The following is a 17,177-nucleotide window of genomic DNA, read 5'->3' as shown; positions in this document are numbered from 1 at the left end:
TGTTCGTCAGGACTAATGGACATGAACATGACTTTGTCTGCAGTGTCCCAGATGTCATCGCAGATATCGTCACAGTTGCAGGCGCAGTCATTAGAAATAAAGGAGATTAAATCCCAGTTTGAAGCGCAGGACGCGCGATAGTCAACACGAATGGAAGAACAGGAGACACGCTTAACAACAAAGTTGTCTCAACAAATGAAGGACCAAATAACGGAGCTATCATCGCAAATGTCAGCACAGTTAAAAGAACAGGACGTACGTATATCACAGGTGACTTCACAAATAGCAGAAGTGTCAACAAAAATTTCAGAAGAACAAGACAAGATCAAGACTGATGGGGCAGAATTGAAAGACATGATTAAGACTGATGTGGAAGAACTAAAAGATCGTTTCCGTGACCTACAATTAAATAGACCAATGGTGTCAACAGGACTTGTCAAAGTCGAAACTCCATCATTTGACGACACAACTCCGTTCCAGATTTTCAAACTCTAATTTGACAAGACGGCAGATACGAATAAATGGAATGTGGAAGACAAAGTTGCAGCATTGTTCGTGGCTTTAAAAGGGGCTGCTGGGGAAATTCTAAAAACTATACCCATTGCGAGTCAAGCAGTTACGAAGCGTTGATGGCTGCTGTAGAAAGGCGATATGGTAGTGAGCACAGGAGGCAAATTTTCCAAATAGAACTGCAAAATAGGAAACAGAAAAGTAGTGAGTCTTTGCAGGAATTTGCTACGGAAATTGAAAGGCTAGCTCACTTGGCCCATGCGCATAAGTCGGCAGAGTACATAGAGGATATAAAAATCCAGAGTTTCGTTAATGGTATACGAGACGAAAATACGTGCTATGCCGCACTAGCATGTCCAAAATTGACTTTTGCAGAAACAGTATCCTTTGCTCTAACGCACGAGACTGTCTCCTTACTGAGCCATACAACATTTAAAGCTCATCGTGTAGAAATAGAAGAGCCTGCCTGGACAATGAAATTCCTTGAAGAAATGCATAAAATGCTGGAAAAATCTGGAGAAATGCCTAAGAAAAATTATGGCGTGGTTAAGTGTTTCAACTGCGGAGATAGTAGTCATATTGCACGTAATTGCAATACGGAATCTAATCGATCCAATAATCTAGTTGGACGCAAACGCAGAGAAGAAGGAGATCAACCTACTCTCAACCAATCGTTAAACTAAAGCGAGCCATTCGAAAGGAGCGAGTGCTGGCTCCCCCAAGTGAATGCCCTGTAATCTCTGTCTCCCAAAAAATAGAAATCCGAACAACGTTACCGTTAATGGGTGTGTGGACGGAAGAAAGCGCATACTGACTGTGGATACGGGCGCAACACATTCCATAATTCGATCGGATCTGGTCAACAAGGAAGTAAGACCACTAGCTGGGGCAAAGCTCTACGCACTGCAACTGGAGATGACACTCAAGTTCTCGGGGAAGTAACGTGCGAAATTGTTTTAGGAAAGATAGCCGTGTTACATAATTTTATAGTGGCAGATATCGTCGATGAAGTCATAATTGGAGTAGACTTTCTAGCTAATAAATGGATCAAACTAGACTTGGAAAAGAGAATTATGACTTATACCAATATGATAGTGCCTCTTATGTTTGGTTATAATAACAAATGCAACGTTAGACAACTGTTAGTAACAGAAAATCAGAAGATTCCACCAAAATCAGAAGCAGTTGTTTGGGCAGAGGCAGATGGAGACTGTGGGACGGACACGTTGTGGGTTGTTGAAGGCGCAAAAGAATCTATACCAACCTTACTTATAAGAAAAACCATGGCTATGACACGACAAGACAAAAGAGTTCCAGTAAGAGCCCTTAATGAGTTTTTTTTTTTTTTTTTTTAGAGTAGGGGGAAGCATCGAAAGCCGGAGTGCGGAACTTTAATCCGCTAAACCTAACCTACTCCCAACACAGGACCCTCCCACGGGACCACCGGATAAGGTATTACTTCGTGGGAGTGACAAGACTTTTAAGTCTCCTCTATAGCGCGGACTGACTGACGCCTAATCTCTTGAATATGTCTCAGTTCTGTCATGATTAAAGCTGCCGCTTCGCTAACAGCTTTCCATTTTTTGGAGAACTGGCACATAAGTGCAGTCAAATTTTCCACAGTTAAGCTACCACCTAAGGTTGTTTCCACCTTTTCCCTTATGTTAGAAAAGCGTGGACAATGAAAAAATACATGTTCAGAGTCTTCTACAGATTCTGCACATATTGGACAATACGGACTAACGTCGCAACGGAATTTGTACAGGTAGCTTCTGAAGCACCCGTGACCACTTAATATTTGGGTCAGGTGGAAATCCAGGTCCCCATGTTCCCTATGTATCCACGAATGGATGTCCGGTATTAGTCTATGGGTCCACCGTCCTTTGCCTGAGGTTTCCCACCGTTGCTGCCACTTTGTGATGCTAATTTTTCTCTCTTCTATCTTTTTAGTCTCAGAGGGGGGTGCTGATAGTTTATACAGCCGAGCTAGTTCATCACCCTGGTTGTCAATAGGCGGCATGCTGGCTAAAACTTCAGCAGCATCACTGGATATGGTTCGGAAAGCACTAATTACTCGGATTGCCGACAGTCTATGTACTGCGTTAATTGGTCTAAAGTACACTTTAATGTCTAATGCCTGAGTCCATATCGGAGCCGCATACAAAATTACGGAGATCATCGCCTTTGCAATTAAAAGTCGTCGACTGGATCGGATGCAGCCTCTATTCGCCATCATTCTAGATAGAGCGTTGTATATTTTATTTGCTTTGTTTGCCGTATGCGCCAAGTGCTCCTTGAATTTAAGTCTGGAGTCTAGTATGACCCCCAAATACTTTAACTGTGGTTGTGAAGTAATCTCACAATCCCCTATAGTGAGAGTCATTCTTTCTTCAATTTTCCGTGTGCTTATGAGCAAGACTTCAGTTTTATGCTCTGCTAGTTCCAAACTCTTGGAAGAAAGCCATTGCCGTAGACCATTAATGCATTCATTGCATTTGCTTCGTAGGTCATCAAGATGCTTTGCCACTGCTACCACTACGAGGTCATCGGCATATGCTATTAATTTCACAGTTTTTGGTTGGTGTCTTCGCAGCACCCCGTCATACATAAGGTTCCATAAGAGGGGCCTAAGACCGATCCTTGCGGTACTCCACTCGAAATAGAGTACCTCTTTGTGCCTTCGTTTGTGTCGAATATCAGCCTTCTGTTTTCGAAATAACTCATTATTATTTTTATTAGGTATTGAGGGACGCGCATTTCATGTAGAGCTTTGATTATGTTTGTCCATTTCGCTGAATTGAATGCATTCTTCACATCCAGGGTGATGAGAGCGCAATATTTTTTGGTTCCACCTTTCCATCTTTTACCACTAACTGCATCCTTTGCAGTGTTAACGACTTCGTTTAGTGCGTCGATAGTGGATCTCCGTTTTGTGAAGCCGTATTGTCTTTTTGATAACCCGCCGGCTTCCTGGATTGCAATCTCCAAGCGGTTTCTTATTATGCTTTCGTACACTTTTCCCAGTGTGTCGAGCATACACAGAGGTCGATACGATGAAGGTTCTTCTGGTGGTTTCTTTGGTTTTGGGAGTAATACCATGCGCTGAACTTTCCAGGGGTCGGGGAATACCCCTTCTTTTATGCATGCGTTGTACATTTCAACGAATAGGGTGGGTTTTGCAGTTATTGCTTCCTTTAGAGCTATGTTGGGTATACCATCTATTCCAGGCGCTTTGTTGGTTTTGATTTTTTTGGATATGTCCAATAATTCTTTTTCTGAGACAAAGAGGGGTGACCCAGTAGCACATTTTCGTTGTTCAGCATAGGAGATCGGTTCATGCACCGGAAATAATACTTCGACGATTTTCCTCATAAACGATGCGCTTCTAGTTGGCTGCGACTTATTCTTAAATTTTGACATACAAATTTTGTACGCTGATCCCCACGGGTCTATGTTCGCTTCTTCACAGAGCTCTTCAAAACACTTTCTTTTGCTGCTGATAATGGCTGTCTTCAGGAGTTTCTTATGTCTTTTAAATACCTCTTTGAGACCGCCGTTTTCGCCACCCTGGTTGCGCTGTAGGCGACGTTTAGATGAGTGGCAAAGCTTTCTGATCGTGGCTATTTCTTCATTCCACCAATATACTGGCCTTCGTTTGGTGTGATGTGTTGTCCGGCGCATAGTAGCGTCGCATGCTGCAACCAGTTCTTTTCTAACTACGGATACAAGGTGGGCTGCGTCTTCGCAGGGAACATTTGCTGCGCGCCAGGCAGTCACAAAAAGATCAGAATCAAACTCTTTTTGCTTCCAGCCTCTTTTGTTACACCTGTTCCTACTGAGGTGCTCCGTCTCTCCGGGTAACGAGACTTCTGCCATAATAGCCATGTGATCGCTATTTGTATATATGTCTTCTACTCTCCATTTAATGCGCCTGCACAGTGCGTCATTCGCAAACATAAGATCAATTATGGAACCTTTTTTCCCTTTCTGAAAGGTATTTTGCGTGCCGGTATTCATGATACTCAGGTTTGTTTGGCTTAGAAATTCTAGTACTAGACGCCCACGATGATTTGTGCTTTTGCTTCCCCAAGCAGTCGACCATGCATTAAAGTCGCCCGCTATTAGTATAGGCGATTTGCCCCTGGTTTCTAGAGTCAACTCCAGGAGGAAGTTCTCGAATTCTGCGATCGAAGCACTGGGACGAGCGTAGCAGCTTACGATGTATATACCATATAAGTTCGCCCATGTGAAACCATGTGGGGATACTCTGGCACAGGACATAAAAGGTTGTCCTTTGCAGGACCATATTGCTGCCTTGCCAGACGCGTCTGTTATCCAGGTGCTTTCCGAACGCTGAGAATATTGCTCACTTAGTATGGCGACGTCAATATTCTTTTCTACTACAGTTTGTTTCAGCAATTCTTGTGCTGCAGCGCAGTGATTTAAATTTAACTGTAAGATCCTCATTTCTTAAGTGACTTCAACATCTCCTGATACTTGGGACAGGTCGTGCTCAAGGCTGAATGTTCCCCCTTGCAAAGCATGCAGCTCGGGGTGTTAGTGCATACCTTTGCAACATGTCCTACGGTTCCGCAACGTGTACAAAGGCCGGACCTGTCGGCTGGGTTACTACAGTTGCGTGTCATATGACCCAGCTGAAAACATCGAAAACAGCGGGGAATAGGTGTATATTCGCGGATACGGCATATTGACCATCCGATTTTTACTTTGCCTAGCTTTAGGGCAGTCTTGGCATCCTGAGCACGTAGGCAAATGATAGCAATTTGAGTACCGCTTCGGGTTTTCCGCATACTTTTAACATTTGTTTTATCAATGTTCTTGAATCCGCATTCCTTATTTAGTGCATCACAAATTTCTTCCGGGGTCGTGATCTCATCGAGGTCTTTGCACATAATTGTGGCATTATGGGTTTTTGGCTGTATTACGGCCATTTCCCCAATCACCCCCTCTAGGGCACTTTGAAAAGTCTCAGCTTTCTTTTCTGATTGATTTTTTAATTCAATTAGTAGGTCTCCTTTTAATGTTTTACGAATGTAGGTTACGTTAGAACCTAATTCATCGAGGCCGCTGTCCCCTTTTATCTTTCGGAGAATCTCAGCATACGACGCACCATCCTTTTTTGTTAATATGATGGCATCTGGTTTATATTTGATTTTCTTCTCGATTGATTTCTTCTTTTTTGTCACTTCCACCCATTTATCGCATATGGGTTTACTTCCTGGAGTATATATGCGGCTTGCTTTTGTGACCTCACTGTAGGTCGCCTGCACATTTTCATTAGTCTTTTTTGGCTTTTTTGTGGGCGGTACGACTCCTGTTTTCTCCCGTAGTCTTTTTGGGGTGCTCACATCTTTATAAATAGGGGAAACCTGCGATGCTTTCCCTACCATCACTCTTTTAGATGAATTCTCGGGATTTTCAGATTTGTCGTACAAGCTTTTTATGCAGCTTACAAGATCGCGCATTGCTTGATTTATGTGTCTCTGTCCAGACATCATATTTTCCAGCTCCTTGATTTTTGCGCCCAGTTTGTTGAAAACATTAACATTTTCACTCTTCTGAATTTCATCAGAAATCCCAAGGTTTGCACGATCGGTCTTTTCACACATTTTTGTTGATCCAGCAACGGTGGATCCCTCATTTTTGCCAATAGGAGGCGTTCTCAAAACTTTGGAGTTCCTTCGGAAAGTATTCTCCGGTGTACACCCAATGCTATTTTCTGAGGCCATATTATGGCAGGAAAATAGTTGGGTATTCCTGTCTGAAAGTATGTTCAGTCGCTGTCACTGAAAAAACCTACACGAAATTTCAATGGTTGGCAACGCCCAAACCAAAAGGAAAACGAAAATGAAAAGGGGAACAGCTGTTCGATCAAAACAAACGGCAGAACAATTTGAGTGCGCGTTTTATTTGATAGCTGTTTTTTATAGGGGAAATAATATTAATTTATTTATCCACTAATTTGCCGCGAAAAAATGGGCAGGCAAGTGCAATTGAATTTATATCAAATAACAATTGGTACTTATCTCTGACTATAATATATAGGTTCCACTTGAAACTTCCAGTGTCCCGAAGACTTCAAGGTAAATATGGTGGTTGTTATTGCACATAAACCAGGTTTAATTAACACAATCCCAGGAGCACTTAATAAACACATCTAACTCACTCAATATACAAATGTATCTCCTTAATGAGTGTAAGTAGGGCAATGTCAGGAGATTGAGGCCGTAATAAATTGCGAAACACATCTTGAAGGAATTCCTGTGGGTAAAAACGATATTTCGAACGAGATTAACGCTTGGTCCGAGGAACTAGAGGTAGACCATAAAAAGAAGGCCAAACAACTTCTTCTCAGATACTCCACCATATTTGATAAAGATGAATCCAAACCAGGTAGAACCAAAATCGTGAAACATTTCATCAGTACCAGAGATGCAAGACCAATCCGTCAGGCTCCTCGCAGCGTTCCATTAGCCAAACGTGAAGTTGTAAGCCAGACTATACGTGAAATGAGCGATAGCAGCATAATTGAACCATCATCGAGTCCATGGAGGTCACCTGTAGTCCTTGTGAAGAAGAAAGATGGCAACATGAGATTCTGCGTGGACTACAGAAAATTGAATGACGTCACGAAGAAAGACAATTATCCATTATCTAGGACAGATGACACACTAGACTCGCTGTCAGACACGAATTGGTTTTCGACACTCGATTTGAAAAGTGGCTATTGGCAAGTGGAAGTAAACGAAGAAGACAAAGAAAAGACGGCGTTGGAGATGGTCTTTGGCAATTTACTGTAATGCCCTTTGATTTATGTAACGCTCCAGCCATTTTTGAGAGACTTATGGATCAAGTGTTAACAGGATTGAACTGGAAGACATGTTTGGTACACCTTGTCGATATCATTGTGTTGGGTAAAAGTATTAATGAGCACCTCAAAAACCTGGAAGAGGTTTTCAAAACAGTGTTCTCTGATCAAGAAGGAAGTGAGCTATTTAGGACACAAAGGGACAAGGAAGGGAATTTGTACAGCTCAGGAAAAGATAGAAGCAGTAAGGAAATGGTCCAGACCTAAAAATTTACACGAATTGCGGAGTTTCCTTGGACTATGTACCTATTACCGACGATTCGTTCCAAATTTCGCCAGCTTAGCTAGTAGCCTCTATGAACTCACGAAGAAGAACAAAGCCTTTGAATGGAATGAGGAACAGGAATTGCCCTTCCAAACTCTGAAGGAGAGATTATGTACTGCGCCAATGTTAGCATATCCAGTTGCAGGCTCAACGTTCGTCTTGGACACGGATGCTAGTGGCTATGCAATAGGAGGCGTTCTATCACAAATGATTGACGGGAATGAGAAAGTGGTCGAGAAGAATTATTGCGTAACGCGAAGAGAATTACTGGCATTGGTGAAGTGTATCAAACATTTCCATAAGTAACTTTATGGACAGCGATTTCGAGTAAGGACAGATCACGCAGCATTAAAATGGCTTCTGCAATTCAAGAATCCAGAAGGACAGTTGGCACGGTGGATTGAGAGACTCCAAAGTTATGACTACTCTATACAACACCGTCGTCCTTGTAATTTAGAATGTAGACATTGTTCAAGAGCCGAGACCAAAGAAGGCATTACAGATGTCCGATTAATGACAATAGCTTCGACAGAAGGCTGGGATCCAAAGGATTTACGAAAATGTCAGCAAGAAGATTCCAGAGCTGAACAAGCGTCCAACGAGAGATGAAATAGCTGCAGAGAGTCCAGTAGCAAAGGTATATTGGGCACAGTGGGACAGTTTAAAGATGGTATCAGGCTGCTTGCATCGAATATGGGAAAGCGAAGATGGACAAAGTTCCCGAACTCTTATAATCGTTCCGAAAGTAAGAATTCCTAATGTTCTCAAGGAGATGCATAACGGTCCAAGTGGAGGACGCAAAGATTTTGTTAGGTTGGTTGTCGGCAATCAGTCACGGAGTGGATTGCTTATTGTTCTGAGTGCATTACAGCAAAAGGGCCGAAATCCAGGAGTCACGGCCAGATGAAGCAGTACTATTCGGGTGCCCCATTTGAACGAATTGCCATGGATGTAGCCGCTCCGTTTCCCACCTGTAAATTAGGAAACAAATATGTTTTGGTAGTTATGGATTACTTCAGCAAATGGCTAGAAGTATACCCAATTCCTAATCAAGAAGCTGAAACAGTAGCGGAAGTATTCATCAATAATTGGGTAACAAGGTATGTTGTTCCAATAGAATTACATTCTGACCAAGCAAGGAATTTCGAATCAGCTCTAATCCAGAAAATGTGCCACAAATTGGGTATACGGAAAACTCGTACAACAGCCTTACATCCACAGTCCGATGGTATGGTAGAACGTTTCAATCGAACTTTGGAAGAACATCTAAAGAAAGTGGTAGACAAGTATCAAAAGGATTGGGATACCCATATAGCTTTGTTCTTGATGGCTTATCGGTCTGCTGTACATGAAACAACGGGGTAGACTCCAGCAAAGGCAATCTTTGGTCATCATCTTCGGTTACCGATTGATTTAAAGTTCGGAATAAACGCAAATGGTGGAAAGAATGTTAGGGAAGCCGACAGTGTCCTAGAAGACGAAATGAGAAAAATTCATGCTATGGTAAGACAGCGGACGCAAATCATGAGTGATAAAATGAAGGCAAAATACGACAAGGCAATGAATTCCTAAGGATTTGTGGAAAGAGATTGGGCGTTGTTATATAACCCACAACGAAAGAAAAGACTGTCTCCTAAATTTCAGTGTAGTTGGGAAGGACCACACCAGGTTCTTAAACGGATCAATGATGTAGTGTATCGTATACAAACCATTGGAAGACAGAAATAAAATTAAGGTGGTTCATCTAGAACGGCTTGCAGCCTTCTGGTTCTGGAAGTATGTCTAATCGGGACGATCAGTCTTAAGGGAGGGCAGTATGACGAACATGCATGCTAGAATAAACTAGAATCAACAACGAAATCGATAACTTGCCAGATTTATCCAGACATCGATATTCGTAGTTGCCAGAATGTTCCAGTGACGATAACTCGCTAACAATAGGGTATATAAGGGCTGCCGGACTGGCAGCAACACACAGTTCTAATTAGAGAGTTGCCGAGTAAAGTACAAGAAATTAGAAGTTGTAAACTTGTACAACGAGTAATAAAGTGTTAAGTTTGTTAAATTAGAAATAAAGATAAGTGTATATCCATAAAACTTTTATTTTATTTATAACGTAAAAACTTGTTTAACTTTAAGTGCAATTAACAAATCAAATCAAATAGGTACGATATGAGGGTAATTTTTTAAACAGAAACTTAACTATTACAAATCTGTGCAAGAATTTGTGGTGATCTACTCAGAAAAAAGCTATTTTGCAAGTTTATGTAATAAAAATTTATTGTAAATGTTCAAATACAATTGGAATAAATTATTTATTCACCTATCATTTATACGCTTGGTTGGCTCTCTTGTGCTATTCTGCTCAAAGCTATATTCATATATTTATTAAAGAGCTTTCCTTTAATGAGTAAATCTTCATGTGTTCACATATTTCTTGATAGTGAAGATTTTTTTGTATACCAGTTTTAACGAGTATTCTTCAATCTTGGTGATATTTTAATTTAATAAACTTAATTTTAAAAATAGATCTGCACATCTGACAACTCTACCCAGAAACAATGAGAATAATAGCTGAGGTTGAAGTTGTGTGAAGTATAACTGCATCTAAGTTCTCCAAGCCAAATTTTCTGAGCTCAGGCTCATGCATAGATAACTGGAGCTTTAGAAATAAAGATTAGTGTATAGACATGAAGATATGATTTTTATTTGACAATCCAGTGATCGAGCTCAGGGTAACGGTTTAAAATATAATTGAACCAGATGCCAACAAAAGCATATCACCATCCCGTGATTACATACATTGAAACATATCAACCGAACGCACTCACAGCAAGTATAAAATGATGTTTGACGTGAATATTTGAACGTTTGCGGGCAAATCACGACTGAACATCACTTACACATATACAGTGCTCGACGTGATTATTTGATGATCTCCACAACCCTTAAAAGTATTTATGTATTGCTAGCTGTGATAGCTGGAAAAGTTGTCAAATTACGAGTGTTTGAACTAATTCGAATTTGATTTATATAAAAATATGATAATATACGGACATAAGTGTACATATTAATTAATTTATAATTTAGTATTACAAAAAATAATAATTTTTTTATTGCAATTAATTTGCTTTATGCGGAAAATACACTTGCAGCCATGTCCAAATGTCAAGTATGGCATACCGTCGCATCGTGTAAAGACTCGTGGTCTGCACACAAAATTCTAGGTCTGCACACAAGTATGAACAAAATTGAAATGTTTAAATGTTTCTGCTCTTCGTTACGACCGGTAGCAACGTATTTAGCGTGGTAAGCAGACCGATTTCAGGGTTGTGTGCGTTTCATGGCGCGACTCTATATTTCGTAAATTTATGAATCGATTTTGTTTAAATTTTGCACACTTCTTTGCAATAATATTGTGTAGTTAATGAAACAAGATTTATATATACATTTTTTATTACAACTATTTTTTTAGCCAAAATATGTCGAAAAATTTAGTTTTTTTTTGTTAAAAATTTGTCAAAAATTTAAATTTTTTCATTCGTTCATTAACTATCGAAATATTTTTTGTTTACTGATTTTAATAATGACTTATAATGTACACGGAAAGAGCCTTCTTTGCACACATCATCGGAGGTACCAACGGATGAGTATTCGAAATGTTTAAATAAAAATTTAAATAAAACAACCCTTAATGACATATGAAACTACAGGAGACAGGAGAGAGTTAAGTAAAAATCTTTATAAAATTGTTCGTACCTTAAGTGTTGCTTCCGTTTTTTTCTATTAATTTGCAGCGCATTCCGAAATTATAAGTAGCGCCTCAATTTCGTCATCCGATGCCATAACGTCCGCTCACTTCAGAGATTGGAATGAAATGACGTATGAACAACTTGTCGCATAAGTGTATAGTGAACTGACTTGCGACCCGGTATGCATACAAGTGCATGAGTATTTTCCGCTTCAATTTAAATGATTTTGACAAGCAAGTTTGCAGTAGCGGAAAGTAGTTGTACGCGAAAAAACTTTCCATTTCCCTCTCTTTGATAACTCCCGGTGTTGGTTCGACCAGGGTTATTTTTTTAAAGCGCGGCCGAAGGCCGCCAGTGCGGAAAGTAGTTGTACGCGAAAAAACTTTCCATTTCCCTCTCTTTGATAACTCCCGGTGTTGGCTCGATCAGGGTTATTTTTTTGAAGCGCGGCCGAAGGCCGCCAGTGCGGAAAGTAGTTATACGCGAAAAAACTTTCCATTTCCCTATCTTTGATAACTCCCGGTGTTGGCTCGACCAGGGTTATTTTTTTGAAGCGCGGCCGAAGGCCGCCAGTGCGGAAAGTAATTGTACGCGAAAAAACTTGTCAACCAATCACATATGTAAATCAATCGCATAACACCTGCATCAATGCATATGTAAGTGCGCGCATCGGCTGCTGTTAACACAAACTTCAACGTTCGATATCTCGTAAACGGAGCGAGATATCATTTTTTTTTACTTAATAAAAAGTGTTTATTTTGGGCTAATTAAACTAAAAGTGAATTCAAATCTTGGCGCCCCAGAAACTAAAATCTCCCCCATATGTCTATCTGATAATTTTTACACGTTTTCCGTCTTTTACTATCGCGGAGGTAATAGAAAATTAAAAGAGATAGCATACAATAATATTTTGCCTGTTGACATACCCGTTTATGAAAATTTCCAATGGTATTATCGATTAATTATCGGATTGACAAGTTTTGGCGCCAACGCAATCCAAACGATGTTGCACATTCAACACAAACATTACAATTAGCTTATTTAAAATGGAAGGGTTTGACGAAGCTGGGGTGTTTTTCTCCGACAATTTCGGAGGAGAAAATCATCAAGATGGATCGCAAGTTAATATGCAAGCTGTAAAAAAGAAGTATAAAGAATTTCTGCGCACTTTCAGTGAGGATAACTTCTTTTATAAATACAGGTAAAAATGCATGTATATTTATTAATTTTTATAAAAGTGTCCTTTTTCGTTTAGAGATACTTTGAAACGCAATTATTTAAATGGAAGGTATTTTCTTGAGGTTGAAATGGAAGATTTAACTGGTTTCGACGAAGTTTTAGCAGACAAACTGTACAAGCAGCCAACGGAACATTTGCAAATTTTCGAAGAAGCAGCTAGAGAATTTGCTGATGAGATAACGTCACCTCGGCCAGAACATGAGGAAAATTTGCATGATATACAAATATTACTCTCTTCTCAAGCCAACCCCACTAATGTGCGAGAATTGAAGTCTGATAGTGTGTCTAAGTTGGTAAAAATTGCTGGAATTATCGTGTCAGCATCGGGTATTAAAGCAAAAGCAACTCGAATGTCAATTATGTGTCAGTCTTGCAGCACTGTTATTCCTAATTTAAAAGTAAATCCCGGTTTGGAAGGATTTTCTCTACCGCGTAAATGCACATCTGAACAGGCTGGACGGCCAAAATGTCCGTTGGATCCATTTTTTATAATGCCTGATAAATGTAAATGTGTTGATTTTCAACTTTTAAAACTACAAGAGTTACCAGACTTTGTACCGCAGGGTGAAATACCTCGTCACTTACAATTATTTTGTGAAAGGTCTTTGTGTGAACGTGTGGTGCCTGGAAATCGAGCTCTCATCCAAGGCATTTATTCAATTAGGAAAGTTGGAAAGCCATCTCGACAAGATGGTCGCGAGAAAGCTGTTGTAGGAGTTCGCGCTCCTTATATGCGTGTTGTGGGAATAAAAGTAGATTCAGAAGGATCTGGTGCTATATCACGCTATAGTCACGTCACGGTTGAGGAAGAAGAAACTTTTCGTAGAATGGCTGCTTCTCCCGATATATATGAGCGTTTATCAAAATCTCTAGCCCCTAGTATATTTGGTTCTGAAGACATTAAGAAAGCGATAACTTGTATGTTATTTGGAGGGTCCAGAAAACGTTTACCTGATGGCCTATGTAGGCGTGGAGATATCAACGTTTTGCTATTGGGTGACCCTGGTACTGCAAAGTCTCAACTATTAAAATTTGTTGAAAAAGTTGCCCCAATTGGAGTGTACACTTCTGGGAAAGGATCTAGTGCTGCCGGGTTGACTGCTTCTGTTATAAAAGATCCTTCTACGGTATGTATATCTATGTTTGTTTTTATACTCCCTTAGCAACATTTGTTGCAACAATTATAGTTTATATTATAGTATTATAGTTTTGTCCACATTACGGTTGTTTGTAAGTCCTAAAACTAAACGAGTTAGATATTGGGTTATGTAGGTATATCAAAATGATCAGGGTGACGAGTAAAGTTCAAATCCGTAAAGTCTATCTGTCCGTCCGTGGAAGCTGTACCTTGAGTAAAAATTGAGATATCTCACTGAAACTTGGAACACGTGTTCCTTGGCACCATAAGAAGGTAAATTTCGAAGATGGGCGGAATCGGACCACTGCCACGCCCATACAATGGCGATAACCGATAACATAAGAAGCTATAACTAAGTCATAAATTAAGCTATGGAAGTAAAATTTGGTACAAACGATTGTTCTAGGAAGGCGCATATTTGAATGTAATTTTTTTTTACTCCTACCCAGTTTTTTGTGCATACATATCTCAGGCATTTCTTATAGGTATTTCCTTATATAGTCCTAAAATAGAGGAATTCGGATTATAATCGCCCCTATTCCCGTTGTCGTTATCGTTTTAAAACGACATAACAACGCCTATTTGGCATTCCTGTTGGCGTTAACGACATTTATCGAAAATAAATTGAGATTCCCCAATTTGAAACGACTATAGAAACGACATAGAAACAGTCGTTTTTTCTCGTTGCTATAATCTTTATACCATATACATATATGACGAATGTAGGTCAAATTGTATGTTATATAAATAAAATTAAATAAATAAAGTGCGAGAGTATAAACTGTTCGGTTACATCCGAACTTTGCCCTTCCTTACTTGTTTTATCTCGAATAATACCTTAATTTGGTTTACTACTAGCGAAACTTTATAATGGAAGGAGGAGCGATGGTTCTCGCTGATGGCGGAGTTGTTTGTATAGATGAATTCGACAAAATGCGTGAAGATGATCGTGTTGCTATACATGAAGCCATGGAACAGCAAACAATTTCTATAGCTAAAGCAGGAATAACTACAACACTCAATTCACGCTGTTCCGTTTTAGCCGCTGCAAATTCAATTTTTGGTCGATGGGATGAAGCCAAAGGAGAAGAGAACATTGATTTCATGCCAACAATATTATCTCGCTTTGATATGATTTTTATTGTTAAAGACATACATGATGAATCTAGAGATATTACAATGGCAAAGCATATAATTAATGTTCATCTGTCGTCCAATAAGAACACTCCAGTTGAACGCTCAGAAGGAGAGATTTCATTAACAATCTTTAAAAAATATATTCATTATTGTCGCACACATTGTGGACCACGCTTAAGTGAAGAAGCAGGGGAAAAACTGAAAAGTCGATATGTATTGATGCGTAGTGGAGCAGGGCAACAAGAAAAATCTGCTGACAAACGTTTGAGTATTCCAATTACTGTTCGCCAGTTAGAAGCAATTATTCGGATCTCCGAGTCTTTGGCAAAAATGAGACTACTTCCTTTCGCCACAGATGAACATGTGAATGAAGCACTTAGGCTATTTCAAGTTTCGACGTTAGACGCTGCAATGACTGGTAGTTTGGCTGGTGTGGAAGGATTCGCTACAGAAGAAGACCAGGAAATATTAAATCGGATCGAAAAGCAATTAAAACGACGCTTTGCAATTGGTTCACAAGTATCTGAACAAAATGTGGTTCAGGTTAGTTTCTTTGTTGGCATGTAACACAATAATAATAATAATGATTTTTTACAATAGGACTTTCTTCGGCAGAAATATGATGAGAGAGCTATTTTGAAAGTAATACATACAATGATAAGACGAGGTGAATTACAACATCGAATGCAACGCAAAATGCTATATCGATTATGTTAACTTTTAATTAATTTTTGAAAACCAAATTTGAATTTTTCATAATATTGGCCTGAATTTCGACTTTGTTTGTTGCTTTGCATCGTTGCAATTCCGATGTCAAATTACGCTTCTACTTTGTATGGATTTTGTCATTTAAAAATTTGAGCAGAGGGATTCTAGCTTTTTTAGAAACTCAATGCTTCGTATTGATATAAAGCAATATGCAATTTGGAACTCAGCTTTGCTGTTACAAAATTGTTATTATTATAAACTGCTACCACTATGATTTCATACAACTTTAAGGTTCGATCAATGATTATTTAAATAAAAGTCAACCACTAAAAATTCGCTTATTCGCAAAACAACGCATTTGTTAACTTTTTTGAAATACGTGTATACAATCAGGGTTGCGGAATCAGAATCCATACCGACAAAAATTCTGATTGGTGTCATGAATCCCTATATTTATGGCAAGATGTTCCAATTGGTTTTAGGTGCCATAGAAACCAATTATCGGTTTTACTATCAGAAACAAAGAGCTCTAGATAAATACGAAATTCGAATATTCGATTTAACGAAAACCGCTTATAACGAACTAGCAAATTTGTTACATTGAGTACTGTAAATAACGAACATCGAGAATTTTTAAGTACTCAGTTTAACGAACAACATGAAGAAGACATATGAAGAAAGAGGAAAAAATCAAATATCGAACCAGAATTAAAAATAATTCTTGATAAAATTCAAAAGAAATGTACAAATTGAAAAAATGTTGAATCTTATAAAAAAAATAGAATATTCAAATAGAAGTACAAGTGTCAGAATTGGTTAATTTTGGAAGAATTTAGCTGATTTGAGTTGTTTTGTTATGATTCGATATAACGGGCAGGCCTGACAATTAATGTGTTCGTTATTTCGGAAAACCACTGTACGTTACTTTTAGAACCCAACATGAGAAAAATTTAGCTATTGCATTGTTTGCGTCTGTTTTAATTTAATTAAAAAACAGCTGTCCGTGCTGCTTGTTTTCTTTCACAATAGATTAAAAACGGACATTTTTAATAACGTTGCTTACGAAAATCCGGGAAAACTTTAGTAAACCGTCCCACGATTTCGGGGTTAAAATGGATATTGACGGACGGAAGAGGAATTAATCCGAAGAGAATTATATCCGTCGCAAAAAGTTGAATTTTATTTACAGCTAAGTTTAATATAATTTGTTAAAAATAAATTTGTAGAGACAAATTTGTGAAGTGTAAATATATTTATAGTGCAAAATATATGTGAAAAATTCAATATACAGTGAGAAATTATTGTGGCGGATATAAGGTGCATGCATCAGCTTCTTTGTAGAATATGGTCGGAAGAAAGTATGCCTGACGATTGGAATCTTAGTGTGCTCTGCCCAATCCATAAGAAGGGAGACCCCACAATCTGCGCCAACTACCGTGGTATAAGTCTCCTCAATATCGCATATAAGGTTTTGTCGAGCGTATTGTGTGAAAGACTAAAGCCCACCGTCAACGAACTGATTGGACCTTATCAGTGTGG

At 39.1% G+C, this 17,177-nt stretch overlaps 1 protein-coding gene across 1 annotated transcript; it reads left to right on the top strand.

Moving 5' to 3' along the window:
- Positions 1-12,381: 12,381 nt before the first annotated feature.
- On the top strand, positions 12,382-15,971 carry LOC105220507 (DNA replication licensing factor Mcm5). Its single transcript, XM_011196944.3, has 4 exons — positions 12,382-12,617; positions 12,672-13,782; positions 14,652-15,473; positions 15,531-15,971. Exons 1-4 carry the CDS (start codon positions 12,463-12,465, stop codon positions 15,645-15,647), a joined length of 2,205 nt encoding a protein of 734 aa, XP_011195246.2. The 5' UTR covers positions 12,382-12,462; the 3' UTR covers positions 15,648-15,971.
- The last annotated feature ends 1,206 nt before the right edge of the window (positions 15,972-17,177 follow it).

This window comes from Zeugodacus cucurbitae, chromosome 2 (assembly GCF_028554725.1).
Source record: "Zeugodacus cucurbitae isolate PBARC_wt_2022May chromosome 2, idZeuCucr1.2, whole genome shotgun sequence".
NCBI classification, from domain to species: domain Eukaryota; kingdom Metazoa; phylum Arthropoda; class Insecta; order Diptera; family Tephritidae; genus Zeugodacus; species Zeugodacus cucurbitae.
This window is presented reverse-complemented; position numbering and strand designations above follow the sequence as displayed.